This window comes from Panthera leo, chromosome D3 (genome assembly GCF_018350215.1).
Source record: "Panthera leo isolate Ple1 chromosome D3, P.leo_Ple1_pat1.1, whole genome shotgun sequence".
Taxonomy (NCBI): Eukaryota; Metazoa; Chordata; class Mammalia; order Carnivora; family Felidae; genus Panthera; species Panthera leo.
In genome coordinates, this window is record NC_056690.1 from 75,810,954 (window position 1) to 75,826,890 (window position 15,937).

The window sequence follows — 15,937 nt, forward strand, 5'->3', positions numbered from 1 at the left end:
AATTTCTTTTGACTAAAGAATAGAACAAGACATGATACCCATTCGCATATAAAAAGTAGACCAAGCGTCCTTTTATTTTGAAACCTGTTGTTTTGGGAAGCATTCTGTACAGTTTAGCATTTAAGATCCCAGCCACTGGGTGGGCCCCATCCCAAGCGCTCACTGGCTCCCTGTGATCCCCAAACAGCTACATCTCCCTTGCCGGAAGGAAGCGAGGTTAAAGTCCATTCAGCTGTTGCCTGCACAGATCTGAGAAGTTCAGAGATTCTGAACAAAAGACAATGGCATCATTTCCATTACACCGAGGTTCTGAAGCACCTCTTAGGCTGAGGTTGTAATGAACTCACTTCCCTCCTTCCCTGAGGACCCTGAGTGGCACTTGCCCACCACGGGTCTCCAAGCGGATGCTGCAGGCAGCACTCCGTGGTTTCTTCTAGGTTCCTGTAAGATAACCTGCGGGGCACCCAACAGTGTCTTACCATGTATCTGTGTGTGTGTGTGTGTGTGTGTGTGTGTGTGTGTGTGTGTGTGTGTGCGCGCGCACGCTGACCTACAGTGTAGTCCCCCTTTGCCCAGACTAAGGAAACTAACAAATGAAGCTTAGTATCCAGGGCGGCCTCAACAACAACACATGGAAACAGAACAGTGACAGAAAAAGTACTGATCCCCCCCTCCCCCTGCACCCAGCAGGGGCATGCGTTCAGCTCAGGACTTCCTGGCAGTAAAGCAAGGACATGTTACAATTATGTAATTATTGTTACATGAGAAAGGAAAGCAACAACATTTATCTGGAAAGACAAACATTTTACTGGCAGAACAGTCCAAGATGACATTTAATTCACAGGATCTTCTGTTAGAGACTCTGGATAACATAATGAAGGATGTCCTCAGCTGACACAAAGTAATCTTGGAGTGGATGTTTTAAATAGCAGCCCTCTGTAAAAGTAGAAGGAGTTATGTGAAAACGGTTTCGTGAACACTTTTCTGAAGGAGCCTGTGTGTCTGGCTTTCTGCCTTTACCGCAGGGCGAACCTCATCTCACAGAGAGGTACATTAATGTGACCACTGGGTTGGGACCTCCTTCGGACCTGCCGGTTTCTGGCCACTTCACTGTTGCCAACTCACTGGTCGCTGATTAAGAAGAGATGCTAATCTGAAGGAGGCGGGGTTAGCATTCTGTGTTGAGCGTTAGGGGCCCAAAAGCCAGGAGGAGGGTCATGCACTTCTAGAGGGCTCTGGGGGCCCCGAAGGAAGGGCCAGCTTTTCTTAGAGAAGCCTTTAGTCTACTCACACTTTTAGATGCATACCAGGACCCCGGAAGCATGGAAGTAACTGTTTTGGCCTTTTGGATATTTTTTCCCAGTAGAGTTGCCGCATAATGTCACGTGTCCAGGCGTACAACATCATGATTCCACGAATGTATACATTATGCCGTGCTCACCACAAGCATAACTGCCACCGGGCACCACACACCACTATCACAGCATCATCGACTACACTCCTTGTGCTGTGCGCTTCATTCCTGTGACATATCTATTCCGTAGCTGGAAGCCTGGATCTCCCACCCCCCACTTCACGCATTTTGCCCATCCCTCCACCCCCTGCCTGCTGGCAGCCGTCAGTTTGTTCTCTGTGTTTACAGATCTGATGCTGCTGCTTTTTTGTTTGGTCATACTGTTTTTTGATTCCATGTGTGAGTGAAATCATACAGTATTTGTCTTTTTCAGTCTAACTCATTTCACTTAGCATAATGCCCTCTAGGTCCATCTATGTTGTCACAAATGACACATTCTCATCTTTTTTTTGATGGCTGTGTAATATTCGTGTGTGTGTGTGTGTGTGTGTGTGTGTGTGTGTATACACCACATTCTCCTTATCCATTTATTGATGGATTCTTAGGTTGCTTTCTATACCTTAGCTATTGCAAATAATGCTGCCATAAACATAGGGGTGCATATATCTTTTTCAATTGGTATTTTAATTTAGGCAAATGCCCAGTAGTAGAATTATTGAATCATATGGTATTTCTGTTTCTAATTTTTTGAGGAGTATGGAGATACTGGTTTCCATAGTGGCTGTGCCAATTTCCATTTCCCACCACACTGTAGCAAAGGTTCCTTTTTCCCCACATCCTCACCAATATACTTTTTGTTTCTTGTGGAAGAAACTATTTCGAATCAAGTATTCTTAAAATTTTTTTAATGTCTTATTTATTTTAGAGAGAGAGACAGAGAGAGACCATGAGCGGGATCGGGGCAGAGAGAGAGGGTGACACGGAATCCAAAGCAGGATCTAGGCTCTGTGCTGTCATCACAGAGCCCAACGCAGGGCTCGAACTCACGAACCGTGAGATCGTGACCTGAGCTGAAGTCGGACACTTAACTAACTGAGCCACCCAGGCATCCCCTTGAATCAAGTTTTGTTAATGGGAGGGTAGCACTCAATTCCATGAGACAGTGGGCAGGAAATAAGGGAGCCAGGCAGTGGGCATTAGCAGCACAGGAGGAATTGAATTGGTAAAAGGGAGGACAAGTGTCCAGGCTGAAGGGCCACCTCTGCTCATCCCTGTCTCTCGTGGCCACATGCACACAAAGGCCCAGGATCACCAGAGCTTTCAGTTTTTCAGGAGAGGCCAGAAATCTTGATTTTATGTGATATCTGATGAGTTAGAATATGAGCTCATAAAACTTTTTAAACATTTTTCAGGGGCGCCTGGGTGGCTCAGTCGGTTGGGCGTCCAACTTCGGCTCAGGTCATGATCTCACGGTCCGTGAGTTCGAGCCCCGTGTCAGGCTCTGTGCTGACAGCTCAGAGCCTGGAGCCTGCTTCAGATTCTGTGTCTCCCTCTCTCTCTGACCCTCCCCCGTTCATGCTCTCTCTCTGTCTCAAAAATAAATAAACATTAAAAAAAAAATTTAAAAAAAAAACATTTTTCAGCCCAAGCCAAACACATCTCCAATCTGGTTTCAGATTAGGCTGAACCTAAGGGTCTTCAGTTTGCAACCTCTGTCTTAAAGCAAGGCCTTTTACTATCTTAACCATGACATAGGTTTAAATTGGCCCCACAGAATTTCAGGTTTTTAGCAGAACTGAATCTTGATTTTAAAAACCAATTAAAGATGCTTTCCAGTGATCTCAGTAAATTGACCTAGTCAGTGAGAACGGTCATTTTTTCCCTTTTAATTGGTTAACTTTTTACCCTCTTCCGCAATAATTTTCATTTTAGGGTAGGTGGCAGGATAATTATTCAGCAGGCTCACCTTGTTGCTCAATTAGCACCACATTAGGAGCCTAGCACCATGGATAGTTACCATATCTGTTTAATAAAATGTTTAATGAGATGAAATCTGTTTCTAGACTACCTTAGCATGCTAGCTGATACTGATTCTGGGATATATGGTAAGGGCCTCCCCCCCTCCCCATTAAATTGTATACTCAAGTAATCCAGTTTTGTGATTATTTACATTTGTCTTATCATTTTTTCCCAGCTTATTGACATATAATTGACATATGACATTGTAGATGTTACAGGTGCCCATGTGATGGTTTGATACACTTATATGTTGGAAAGTGATTACCACCATAGCATTGGCCAACACTTCCGCCTTGTCACGTAATTACCATTTCTTTTTTGTTGATGAGAACATTTAAGATCTACTCCCTTAGCACCTTTCAAATGTCTGTCATCTTTAAGTAAGGAGGAGTAACACAAACATTAATATTACTTATTGGATCCTTATTATATGCCATCATTGCACAGAATGCTACATATATAGTAACTCATTGAATCTTCACAGAGCTCTTTGAGGCAGGTATTATCAACATCATCATCATCATTCCTGCTTTCTAGACGTGGTACTCCGAGGTTAAGTAACACATCATTTGCCCTAGGTCCTTCAGTGTGTAAGTAGTAGAACCCAAAGGCAAGCCAGACAGCCTGACTCAGAGCAGTGTTCTCTGCCAGCCTGAAGCCCAGGGCTTTGCAGTATAACATGTTTTCTCTGAGCATTGAAAACCGGGCATTATTTTGGATCCCACAGTGCCCTGAAAGTCTAGTGACAGAAAAGAACAAAATCCAAAGAGCACTGAGAAATGGGCTTGTGTCCCCACTCCTCCCTCCTTCCCTCCTTTTAGTCACTCAGCTATGAACTATAAGAAGATTCTTACTGAAATTTACCACACATATGGAGCTGAGCTACATAATGCGCCTGATGTTCCCACTGAGACTCAAGGTTCACAATTGTTCATTAAAAAAGAGGCGGTGCCCGGGTGGCTCCGTTGGTTAAGTGTCCAACTCTTGATTTTGGCTCAGGTCATGAACTCAGGGTCATGAGATCAAGTCCCACACCGGGCTCCAAAATGAGTGTGGAGCCTGCTTGGGATCCTCTCTCTCCCTTTCTGCTCCTCCCCCCCTCAAAATAAATAAAATAAAAACATTAAAAAAAATAGATGGAGATCAACCTTCCTAGTAGTGTCTCCATTGAAGAGAACATATTTCCCCATTCCTTTCCAGACAGAGGGAGGAGACCAACCCACAGCTTGTAAGCAGACTGAATATTGGTTAATGTGGTCGAGGTATGATCTTCCATAGTTGAGTGAAAGGACATTAATACAATATTATGCTAATTTGCTTAGTATGCCAGTGTTTTTAATGACAATATCATTAAAGTTGAGTATAATTTTTTTATTAGTAAAGACCTTTCATCATAGATGTAGTCTAAAACACAACTCCCTTTTTTTTTTCAGTTCATGGTTAAATCAATGATAGCTATTTGGCAAAGGCTCAAAATGATCCCTGTTAACTTGTTTGTAATAGTATTTGATTTCTGTATGTGTTCAAACCTCCCAACAGGTACGTGTATGTATGTTTACTAATTGTAGCCAAGTACATTTAAGCCCAGTGTTATTGGTGGGAAATGAAGCGTAAAACATGAAAAATGTATAATTATTAAGGGTTGAAATTATAGTTTTTAACTCCTTCCAGAAGAGGGATATTACGATGCAGCTTTGATTGTTTTTCATTTCAGATGAGTGAGGTTCCTAATTAAGTAAAATTCTTCCCTCTAATGGACATAAGTAAATTAACATATTGGTTCGCCTGTTAATATATGCTTTTCCATTGGACTCACGCTGTCCTCCCAATGCAGAGACAGGTAGCTTCTTCAGAACAAGATTAAAGAAAGCCCTTGGATATATCAGTGGGAGAACTTTGGTTGCTTTTCCTATTTTTCTCACCTAATTTTATAAATAAGGATCATAACAGTATCTAATCTCCATGGCGTAACTTGTTCAACACTGAATGCATTTGCTTGTGTAACAGTTCTGTGGAATGCAGACCGTTAATGACCCTGACTTTTATTTTAGACGATCCATGGACACAAGGGACCAATCACTGCAGTGGCCTTTGCTCCTGATGGACGATATCTTGCCACCTACTCAAATACGGACAGCCACATTTCTTTCTGGCAGGTACGTGTAGATGCTACAGGGTCCTAGGGTATACTGTATGTTTGCTTTTGCTACGTAAGGCTTCCTGTTCTGCCCGCCCTCCCCGCTTCTTTCAACAAATATCACATATTATTGCTGACTGCTTATGTGCTACATGGCAGCATGCAGGGTGCGCTGAGAATACAATTAGCAATCTGGAGGTGGGGGTGGGGTCTGCTCTCACGGGGGTTGCAGTCTGTAAATAAGCAAGCAGTTACAATACAGAGGGGAGCCTGAGAATAAGGTTGTGGGACAGATTCACAGAGGAGGTGACATCCGAACTGAGACAGGGTCATGCTGAGTAAGGGCTGGATGGTAAGAGGAGGGCAGAGTGGGTATTTAGGGAGAGAAAGCAGGAGCAGCCTTTCAGTGGTAAGCCAGGGCACGGCGTGCCTGGGGGCCTGGCCGGAAAGGCACGGGGCCAGGGAGGTGCTGCCCAAGGATGCGGGCAACCCCAGCAGGGCAGAGGCCAGGGAGAAGGCAGCGAGTAGTAGCTTCATATCCCGTTTATATTATCTCATCTCTGTTTGCGTTCTGAATTTCCCACATAATGCTTTTCATTCCTGAACTATCAAAACATTTTCAAAACCCCGAGTATCGGGGCACCTGGCTGGTTCAGTTAAGTGTCCAACTTTGGCTCAGGTCATGATTCCGTGTTAGTGTGTTCGAGCCCCGTGTCGGGCTGTCTGCTGTCAGCATAGTGCCCGCTTTGGATCCTCTGTCCCCCTGTCTCTCTGCTCCTCTCCTGCTGGTTCTTTCTCTCTCTCTCTCCTCTCTGCCTCTCAAAAATGAAATAAGCATTAAAAAAAATTTTTAAACAAACAAAAAAACCAAAACCCCGAGATCATTGAGTGGCCGTTCATGAGGATGCCTATGTTTAATTGTGACTAAAATGCATATTAACTTTGAGCGCCTAATTTTTACAGTAGAACTTGTTTTATCCTCAAAAATTAATCTCCATTCCATCTTTTTAATTACCTTACTCCTGATAATTGGTAAAAAAAATTTAAACATTACCAACTCCCTCCCCGACGAAAAGCCAATTTAAAATTTTGTTATTACCTTTACTCTCCTAAGATGCACGTATGTTTTATGAGATTCAGTTTATTGCCTTGAAAGCTAAAAAAAAAAAAAAAAAAAATTAAAGTTTAAATAAGACTTCACTTGACGATGGTTTTTAAAAAATCAATAGCTAATAAAATGTAAAACAGATACAATAAATTGCTTAATTCACAACATACTATTAAACCTTGACAACTTCCAAATCTGTCACAGACTTTTCCCTACTCTTCATTTAATTTCGTTTTCCAGTTTGTTTTCTCATTACCTTTTCTCCCAGAATATAGCTCCCGCATCTTAATTGGCTCCTATTAAACTCTCTTCCTCGGCGGCCTCCCCGGTGCCCGTATCCCCCAGGGGCTACCGTGGGACCCATGGTTAGCGCTGACAGCAGCCCCACGGCGAGCCCGTTAGGCGTCCGTAGAGTGACCCTCGCACCAGTGCTTCCTTAAAGGGTTTCCCCACCAAGCGTGTTTTCCACACGGTGGTCTCTGCACGCCACCTGTACCTTGACACACAGTTTCTGCTCTTCCCTGTGCCCTTGGAATCCCAGACGAGTGTTCACGTAAAGCTCCACATTCGTGCAAAACATCTCCCGGGCACCAAAGCGCCGGGTGCTGGCCAGTGCTTCAGGGGTACGGAGTCAGCCAGTCCCAAGTCCCTGCTTTCAAGGACCTTGTGTTTGTCCACGTTTTCTTCTTTGGAATAAACAAACACAAGTCTTTTTGGTTTTGTTCAACGTGACTTCCTCAGAACGTGAAATTTGTTATATAAAGGAACACCTCCTACCTTCGCCAGATTTGCAGCTGTTGCCGATATTTTCCTGAATTTCTGCGTGACAAATGTTTTTTCCCTTATCTAGCGACTCAAGGTTCTGTTTGGATATGTTCCTCCCTTCCTTGATTTTTTTTTTTTGTTTTTTCTACTTGTATCCACATTCCTGCCTAGTGCACTGAGGGATTTATGGTTAGCATCCTTTCTTACCTCAGAGCTGAAGATCATTCATTACAGAGATGGTACTTTGCGAGATACCTCTTCTCATCCTCCACTTCCCCTCTTCGGGCTCCTGCTGCTGCCTCTGGGCTTTGCCGAGGACACTTGAACCCGTGCCTGTGCGTGTGGCGGTGCGCACAGGGGGGCCACAGCGCACTTCCTTGGTGCACACGCTCATTGTGCTGTCCGCACACGTGGGTGTCCCACGCACAGAGCACGGGGACTGCTCAGGCAACACCCAGGTCTTTTTGCCTCTAAACCCAATGTCAGGATGGAAAATGCAACCCATGTCTTAAATTGATACCCAGTTTGGTCTTGAAATTTAAGCGGAAAGCACAGAAACATGTCCGCTTTTATCAAGAAAATACAATAAAACCTCTTCCAGAGTATACGTATAGGGGGGTTGATTTGAATTAAAGGGAGTCCAGAAAGCAATGGTGGATCTCCCACTGCTTTCCCAAAATAGGCTTTGCTGATTTATTTAGATACATATTGTTTAGTTCTAGTGATGTATGATGATACTTTTATATTATTCCAGTAAATGTACTGTAATATATTTTGAAAACTTAATGAAGTCTTATTAATACAGGACCTTACAAAAGCTATGAGCTATTAAAATCTTTGCTGAGAAATGAGTGTTAATGAGAAATATCGGTTGGATAATTACTCAAGTGAGACTTAGTAAAAGGTTTGTGTGCAGCATTACTTACACTGAGAATTGCATTAAAACACTTCCTGTTTTGATGAATTACATCTGTATGTGTTTCTGTGTGTTCAGAAAATAATCTTCACGGGACTGGTTTGGTGAAGCATTCTTTCTAAAGGGAAGGGAAAAACCAACGTTGCATTTTTGTTATTTACAAACTCAGCTACTGAATGATGTCATCAAGCAGCCTTCTAAGCCCTTTGATTCTCCAGCTACATATTCCTCCAAGTAGAATATTTCATGTCAGGGTATCTGTTCACATTTGAGCAAAGGGAATTGAGTAATGAAATCAAATACGGCCATGGTTCTCTCACCTAAATTTCACCACTATCCTCCAACTAGTGAATATCCTCTTTCAGAAATGCTAAAAATAAATTAGATGGATAGTGGTTTCACTTATTTTTATGTATTCCATCATAGAATGGAACACTATTCAGCCCTTTAAAAAGGGTGCTGTAGGGGCATCTGGGTGGCTCAGTCAGTTAAGCGTCTGACTTTGGCTCCGGTCATGATGTCATTCGATCCCCACGTCTGGCTCTGGGCTGACAGCTCAGAGCCTGGAACCTGCTACCGATTCTGTGTCTCCCTTTGGATTCTCTGCCCCTCCCCCACTCACGTTCTCTCTGTCTCTCTCTGTCTCTCTCAAAAATAAATAAACATTAAAAAAATTTTTTTAAAGGATGCTATAAATCTGTGGCCATTAGCATCAACGTTTTGTTGAATGAAAAAGGCAGATTGTGAAACTGCCTTTTAATTTGAGCCTATTTACATAAAACTCCTTAAATCTGCCTCTTACATGTACATGTATTTGGAGGTCTAGAAAGAAGTTTACCAGAATGTTAGTGATTGTCTCTAGGAAGTAAGATTTGGGGGGATTTTTGCTTTCTCTCTTCTACTTCTCTTTATTATTTAAATGTTCCACAATGAGTATTTATTGTCCTTGTAATCAAGAAAAAATCCAGTGTTACCAAAAAATACTCTAATCCCAGGTAGTTTTTATTCATTTGAGGCTCAAACTGCCCTTTCCCATAGTTTGTAAGCCTGTCACTGGTCAAGAAAATACTAATATCCAGTAACAAAACGGTTCATTGTCTCAGTGAGCGTTCTTTGGCTGAGCTTATTGGGAAGATGAATACTCACCCTTCCTACTTCAGGTTATCTGTCTTCAGAAGAGGTCACAGGGTAAGGATGGTCTGAGGAACAGCACGATAGAGTGAACCTGAGGTCCTCGTCCTTCCAGGGGCACGCACCTGTAACAGTGCTGCACCGTGTGGAATTTCATTCAGCTGTTCCACCGCAGGAAGGCTGTGTGACCCTTCCGAAGGCATTTATCCATCAGTTTATCAAATGGCTTATCAGTCATTCATGGGATGGCTCAGCTCAGAAGGAGATGCCAGGCGCAATGATGGACTTCTCGTTGAAGTTTTCCATTGGTAGCATTTCTGTAAGGTCCTCTCTCCCTCTCTCTTTGGCCCTCAACCCAATTCTTCTATGTGGCTAAATTTTGAAGGAAAGAAGTAAAAATAAGGAAGTGTCCGCGCCTATTGGGCACCCTTAGCATTTTGAGCCACCAGCAGAACTCAGGCGTCATCCATATTTTCATAGAAAATCCATAAAGAATGAAAACTCCTTTGTAGCTATTTATCAACTGAGAAATGAGATTTTTTTTTTTTAAACACAGTATGCCTGTTGATACCAGTTAATTTTAACCACCAATTTTCTGGGTCATTTGGATCTGTTCTATTAAAGAACTCAATTATCATGTACTGTTACTTTCTGTACAAGCGAGAGCCATCAAATCACGCTCACCACCGTTGTTCATATATAAAATATCTGGGAACCCTCAGAAAGCAACAAGACATTGATTTTTGTCTTGTATGGAGTTCTTGGGAAAAGGGAAGGAAGCAAGGAAAGAAGTTTTTGGAGAAGGACAGTAAGGTACTGTCTGACTTTAAATGTTAACTTTAACAGAAAGAGTTAATGATAACCATACATTTGGTTTTAAAATGTGACCTCGTACACTAGTGATTTTTTTTCACCTCTGTGTTGTGTTCGGCACTATTATTAATGCAGGAAAATCAGTAACATTAGTCATCTTAAAAGGGTTATTACTCAAGATGATTTAAATTGTGAAAATGTCAGTGGAGCCTGCATGCATCCTGCTAGAGATGCCATGATTTACGCCCTCTGACACCATCGTGCTGCTGAGAAGGGCCAGAAAAAAGAATGGCTTATATTTTGCACTGATCCAAATGCAGAGCATGATATCAGCAATAACACATCTTAAATGTCCTAGGATTTGCCAAGGTTTCGTGTGTCAAGCACTTGTGTCCATAATCTGCATGCTTCACACAAAAACCCCAGAATCTTCTGCGTTTAGACGATGGTTATCCTGGAGAGAAGAGTTGGAAATGAAAATTAGTGCAAAGAAGACTAATATTTTTGAGACCTCTTTTCTTACGTGCTCTACGCTTTCCGTGTGATTTGCCATAGCACAAAAGATGTGTATTAAAAAGACGTCAAGTAGTTTGTAGAATCTACCGGATTCCTCTGACCCCGTTGCTCAGGCTCCCTGAGATACCCGCCATTTAGTATTCACACTTTGACCGGAACGCGTGGTTTGTTCACGGGCCGTAATTTCCATGTTATTTTTCACCAATGTGGACGGATTAAGAGAACTTAACATTCAAATCCGATCCCCAAAAGCCACCCAAAAGCAAATCAGCTGATTAAAAACATACGGCCAATAAAGTGTTAAAAGAATTCTGCCTTCAGCGTGGCAGCGAAACAGTGAGCCACAGATACAGTGTTAAGATGCAATTGATTCTCGGTTTCCCCTTGGAAATGAACTAGAGATTTCCAGAGACTGAATTCCGTAAGAAAGCAGGTGAGGAGGGAAGTGTGGGTACCTGTGGAGGGGGGAGGGGGTTCCGTTTTGAGCTTTGATCCAGGAACGTGCCCACTTTGCTGCTTTTCCTTGAACAAGCCATGAGTCCCCAGTCAAGTCTGGGTGGACTTGTCCTTCCCGGCTGCGGTGAGCACCGCGGCGACGCGGGAAGGGCCCACCATCGCCAGAGACTGTGGGGCCTGTTCAGTTACCATCGGGAATTTAGCCCCCTCCTCAAAGACTGCTGGCCTTTCCTGCTGTCGGGTGCTCCCCACGGAGTGAAATTCCTGTGGGCAGATGCTTTCACGGTAACAGCATCGCAAGGGTTCCCCCGCCCCGGGCTGAGAACAGACTCTCAGCCGAGCCGGAGTCAGCGGCCGGCAGAGAGTGACCCGAGGCGTGAGTCACTCTACCCCGCCGCGCGGCAGGGAAGGGAGAAGGTTCTGTAAGTGACGCGCGTGCTCTCGTGTCCCCGTGTCCCCCCAGATGAACACGTCGCTGCTGGGAAGCATCGGCATGCTGAACTCGGCCCCTCAGCTGCGCTGCATCAAAACCTACCAGGTGCCGCCCGTGCAGCCCGCCTCGCCCGGCTCGCACAACGCCCTCCGCCTGGCCCGGCTCATCTGGACGTCCAACCGCAACGTCATCCTCATGGCCCACGACGGGAAGGAGCACCGCTTCATGGTCTAGTGCTGGGGGCCGCTGCCCTGACCGCATCCGAGCCCCGTCCACTCTGGAGGCCGAGACTCCTCTGTCCTTACTCACCCGGATCGTTCCTCAGTGCCTGCCACGCCAGTGTCACCCCGGGGCGCGGCCGAGGCTGTGTCACCTCCACACGGTCCTCGGGGGGCGGACCCCCCGCCCGTGTCCCCTGTGATCCAGAGGCATGCACACCCCGCCCTGCAGGAGCGGCCCTTGTGTGGACATTAGGTCGTTTTCCCCCCTGGGGGGTGGGGGGTGCCCGCGGTCCCTAGGAGCACCCCTGTGGCTTGGTGCACCAGAAGCCTCCAAATCAGTAAGCACTGTGATTGCATTCCCAGCCCAGATCAGCATTTTCCTAGAGCTAAACCCCACCTCTGAAGTGCTGCTTGACCCTGGTCGTTTGACATTGGGTTTTGATGTAATGTGGCAGTCCTAATTAGCGAAGTTATTTCCCTTTGGATTTCCTAAAATACGTTATTGTTTACCAAAAATATTCTGTGTTTACATGGTTGGGTTGTTTTTGGTTTTTTTTTTTGTTTTTTTTTTGCCCCATGATTGCTAGGAAGCTCTTCAATCCAGTTTCCTAGGGTTTAACCCCTTGCTTCTTGATTAACACCTAACAGATTTGAGATCATTGAGAAAATAAATATATTTAAAAAAAAATACAGAAAAAAAAGTTTCCCAGACAGCCTTCTAAAATGCCCATATCCTGCTTAATAATATATTTAGTAGTTTAAAATAAAAATCATCACTATTTATGATCTAGTTAATATAATTATCCAGTCACTATAATCTCTTAAATGGACTTTTATAATAAAGAATCGAGTTTGGAAGCGTAGCATATACCTAAATAAGAAGTCCCTTGTGTCTGTTGCTAGAGGTCCTTTCAAGAAAGACCTTACCCCTTCCCTCCAGAAACCTTACAGACCCACAGTTCCCATGCCTACGACCTATGTCAGTTATCATGTAATAGTTACAATTCAGCCTTTGAACTGATCAATTAAAGGAAAACTAAGACAGCATTTCTTTTACACAAGTATCCTAGAAAAATGGTACCCAAGACACAAGCATTCAGGAGTATGTAGAAAATGTGAGGGCTCTCAGATAATTTGAGCAAACATTGCAATGAGGGTGTTCATTACACTTCCAAGTAAGCTTTAACTGGGTTGCTCTCTTCTTACGTCAAATTGTGCTGATTCTCAGTAATGGAAAAAAAAATCCACAAAATAATATCTTGTATGAATTGCTCCTAACAAATCTTGATCTGTACATAGCTGGGGATTTGGTTGTTTGGTTGGTTGTTGATTGGTTGGTTAGGTGGGCACAATGGTTTATTAAGTGCAAACACAGAAAATGATTTATTCACAGAAAATATGCGAAGTTTACAGAGGAACCAAAATGATAATGGGAGCATTTAATTGGAAAAGCGTATATTGTCAAGAGTTTATGTAACCTAGGGGGGGAAAAAAAAAAAAAAGGATCACAGTCCAGGAACAGATATATCTGTTACTGAAACAGATTTTTAAAGAACATGTTAAGAAATTAAGACCACCGGAACGTCTCTTTCCTATTGATACGAAGTACGTTATTTCCATTGGTGGCAAACCTCTCCTGTTCGTTGGTTTTAGACTTTGGGTGTTCTTTCAAAAGTGAATTTATGCCACATGCATGTACATTGTATTTATAAAGATTATATATGTAGTTTCCAAGGAAGAAACAAAGAACTATATACAGCGTAGGCTCTATTTGTCTGGTGAATATGCTGTTGTGTTCGATATAGATAGAGAAACCTGAGGTAAACAAAAGGGGCACGTGGTTTTTCCAGCGGGCTCCTGAGTCTTCTCGATACCCAGCACGTGTTTACTTGGTAAACTTAAAATAGGGACTAATTTATTCTAGACTACAAAGTTGTTTCGGAATGATGAAGTAAAAGAATAGAGAGATTTGTAAAACAAAATGCACTGGGGAAAAGACGTGAGATGGTAGGCAGGCCACCAAATACACGATGGACCACTCCGCAGAAATGGAACAAAGCAGAGCCATGAGGGCCTGGGGTAAAAACAGTCTGGGCAGTGAGCATGGGCCAGCCTGTCCCACATTCTGCCTGCAAAGACAGCCAACATCATTGGCCAGTAGAACATCACTCTTACAAAATTTGGGTGGATGATGTTGGATGGCTTGACATCTCTAACTGCTGAGTGAATATTTGCATTCTTGTTAACACAGATCTCCCCTTGGCTATTTTGACACCTCTAGTCCCAGACTTCATCGCAGCTTAGACTTCTCAGCACTGAGGTAAACTTTGTATCGTCATCCCAGTGTATGCTTTTTAGTGTTCTGTTGATTTCGGTGGCACTGTATTTGGACCCATCCTTGTACGTGTGGAGACATACGTGGCTTCACTGGTAGTTTAAAATGCAGTGATTGAACTGTGTACAGCGAGTGAATTAAAATGTCTGCCTCTCAAGACATTGCCACTTATTAGATCCTATATGTGCTGAACGCCCCTGTGTACATATGTGTGTTAAATAAAACTGAATTGTACTGAAGATTGTTTTTCTCATTAAAAACATTGTTCACTCTTCTTAAACATTCTCAGTTGAAATCCATATCCCCCCCCCCCCCCCACCCCGCCTACTCGGGTACCAAATTAAGCCTTCTATTTCTATGTAATTATTCACTTCCCTGGAGAGCTAGCTTCAGGAAAGGCTAACTTGTCACAAAGGACAGTAGAACAGTCCAGAAGGAAGAAAGACACTTCCAAAGTGTGAGGGAAACAACTCAACAGCACCCTCTGTGGTTTGGGCAAGGGAATTGCATGCATGTTCCTTTATCTTTACCTCAAGTTGCTCCTAAACGGACTGTGAATTGTACCGTATTCTATTCCGTCAGATTTTGATGACGTGGTTGACTGCCATGGATGGGGGGCGATGGACGGAGATGATTAAACTCATTTCCTTTAAGAGTCGGTTTGGAGTTGAATTTGAATCCCTGGGGTAATGGATGTAATTGGTTTTCAGAAAAAGCAAGAGTAACAAAACAGGTCATCGTCGCTCAGAGAGGGTTATACGTACAAGTGGCGAATGTGCTTCTTTACCTTTTCACATAAGAATGTAGAACAGCTTAAATTGAACCAGTCATCAGGTAGCAGTATACTTTTCCTTCAGAAATAGATAGACATGAAGGGAACTGACTGCCACATCTTCAGCCCTGTTCAGATGCCCAGTGTCCATCCCAGGAATTGCTTTAACGTCTCCTGGTGGCTTAAGTGTGTCCTTATAGGGAAAATAGGGGCAGTCCCAGTCCTGTATGATTGGTGATCACATAAACTGATCAAATGTGGAAAGGGCATGACATTAATAGGAAGGTAAAGCCAAGCAGTGCTGGATGAACTTTCACCTTTCACCCCTTCGGCTGACTGACAGAGCTGAGTGTTGAAGAAAATCAATACTTTGGAGCCAGGAGGGAAATATTTCCAACCTCTAACTAGAGAATGTATTTTGACAAGGCCAAGATAATCCAAGCTGCACAGGAGAAAGAGAAAAGAAGACTCATTTTTAAAGCTTGACACTTCAAGGTGTTTTTGTACAATGGTTTAGAGATCGTCAATACATACAAATACCAAAGGTCAGAAAGAGAAGCCAGAAGAATTTCAAAAATTAGATGTTCAGTTCTTTTTGCTGTTTACAAACTAAAAAAAAACAAAAAAACAAAAACAAAAGAAAGACGGCAGAGAGGTGTGTGCCTGTAATTGTTGTTTAAATGAACCGAGCTCACAACGTGTGCTTGGAGGTTATCATCCCTCTTTAATCAAACCTTACATTTTCTCGAGGCAGCACTATAAATATCGAATGCCTAAAAAGGTGTTTAGGCTTCTTGCTTCTGTACATTTTTTTCAAAGACCTGAATCGTTTTTTGAGTAGTTACACCATTTGGGGGGCACATCTCGGAATCTTGATTTTTGGATTCATGTTGATCCTGCCAGGATGGACTGGTAAATCTTAGACCCTTCTTCGTATTTGGATCATTATTTGCATGAGAAAAGAGTTCGTGTGCCTACTGAACTTGAGTTGTTTCTAGTTTTCCTAGTCCCTTTAAGCAAA

General features: G+C 43.3%; 1 protein-coding gene across 10 annotated transcripts in view; it reads left to right on the forward strand.

The window, feature by feature from the left end:
• WDR7 (WD repeat domain 7) overlaps positions 1–14,383 on the forward strand; it is a 354,022-nt gene extending 339,639 nt beyond the window's left edge. For all 10 annotated transcript variants that reach the window (XM_042910255.1, XM_042910254.1, XM_042910263.1 and 7 more), the window contains 2 exons: positions 5,365–5,469; positions 11,619–14,383. In XM_042910255.1, the coding sequence (XP_042766189.1) occupies positions 5,365–5,469; positions 11,619–11,822 (309 nt within the window). In that variant the 3' untranslated portion in view covers positions 11,823–14,383. The remainder of the gene's footprint in view (positions 1–5,364; positions 5,470–11,618) is intronic.
• The last annotated feature ends 1,554 nt before the right edge of the window (positions 14,384–15,937 follow it).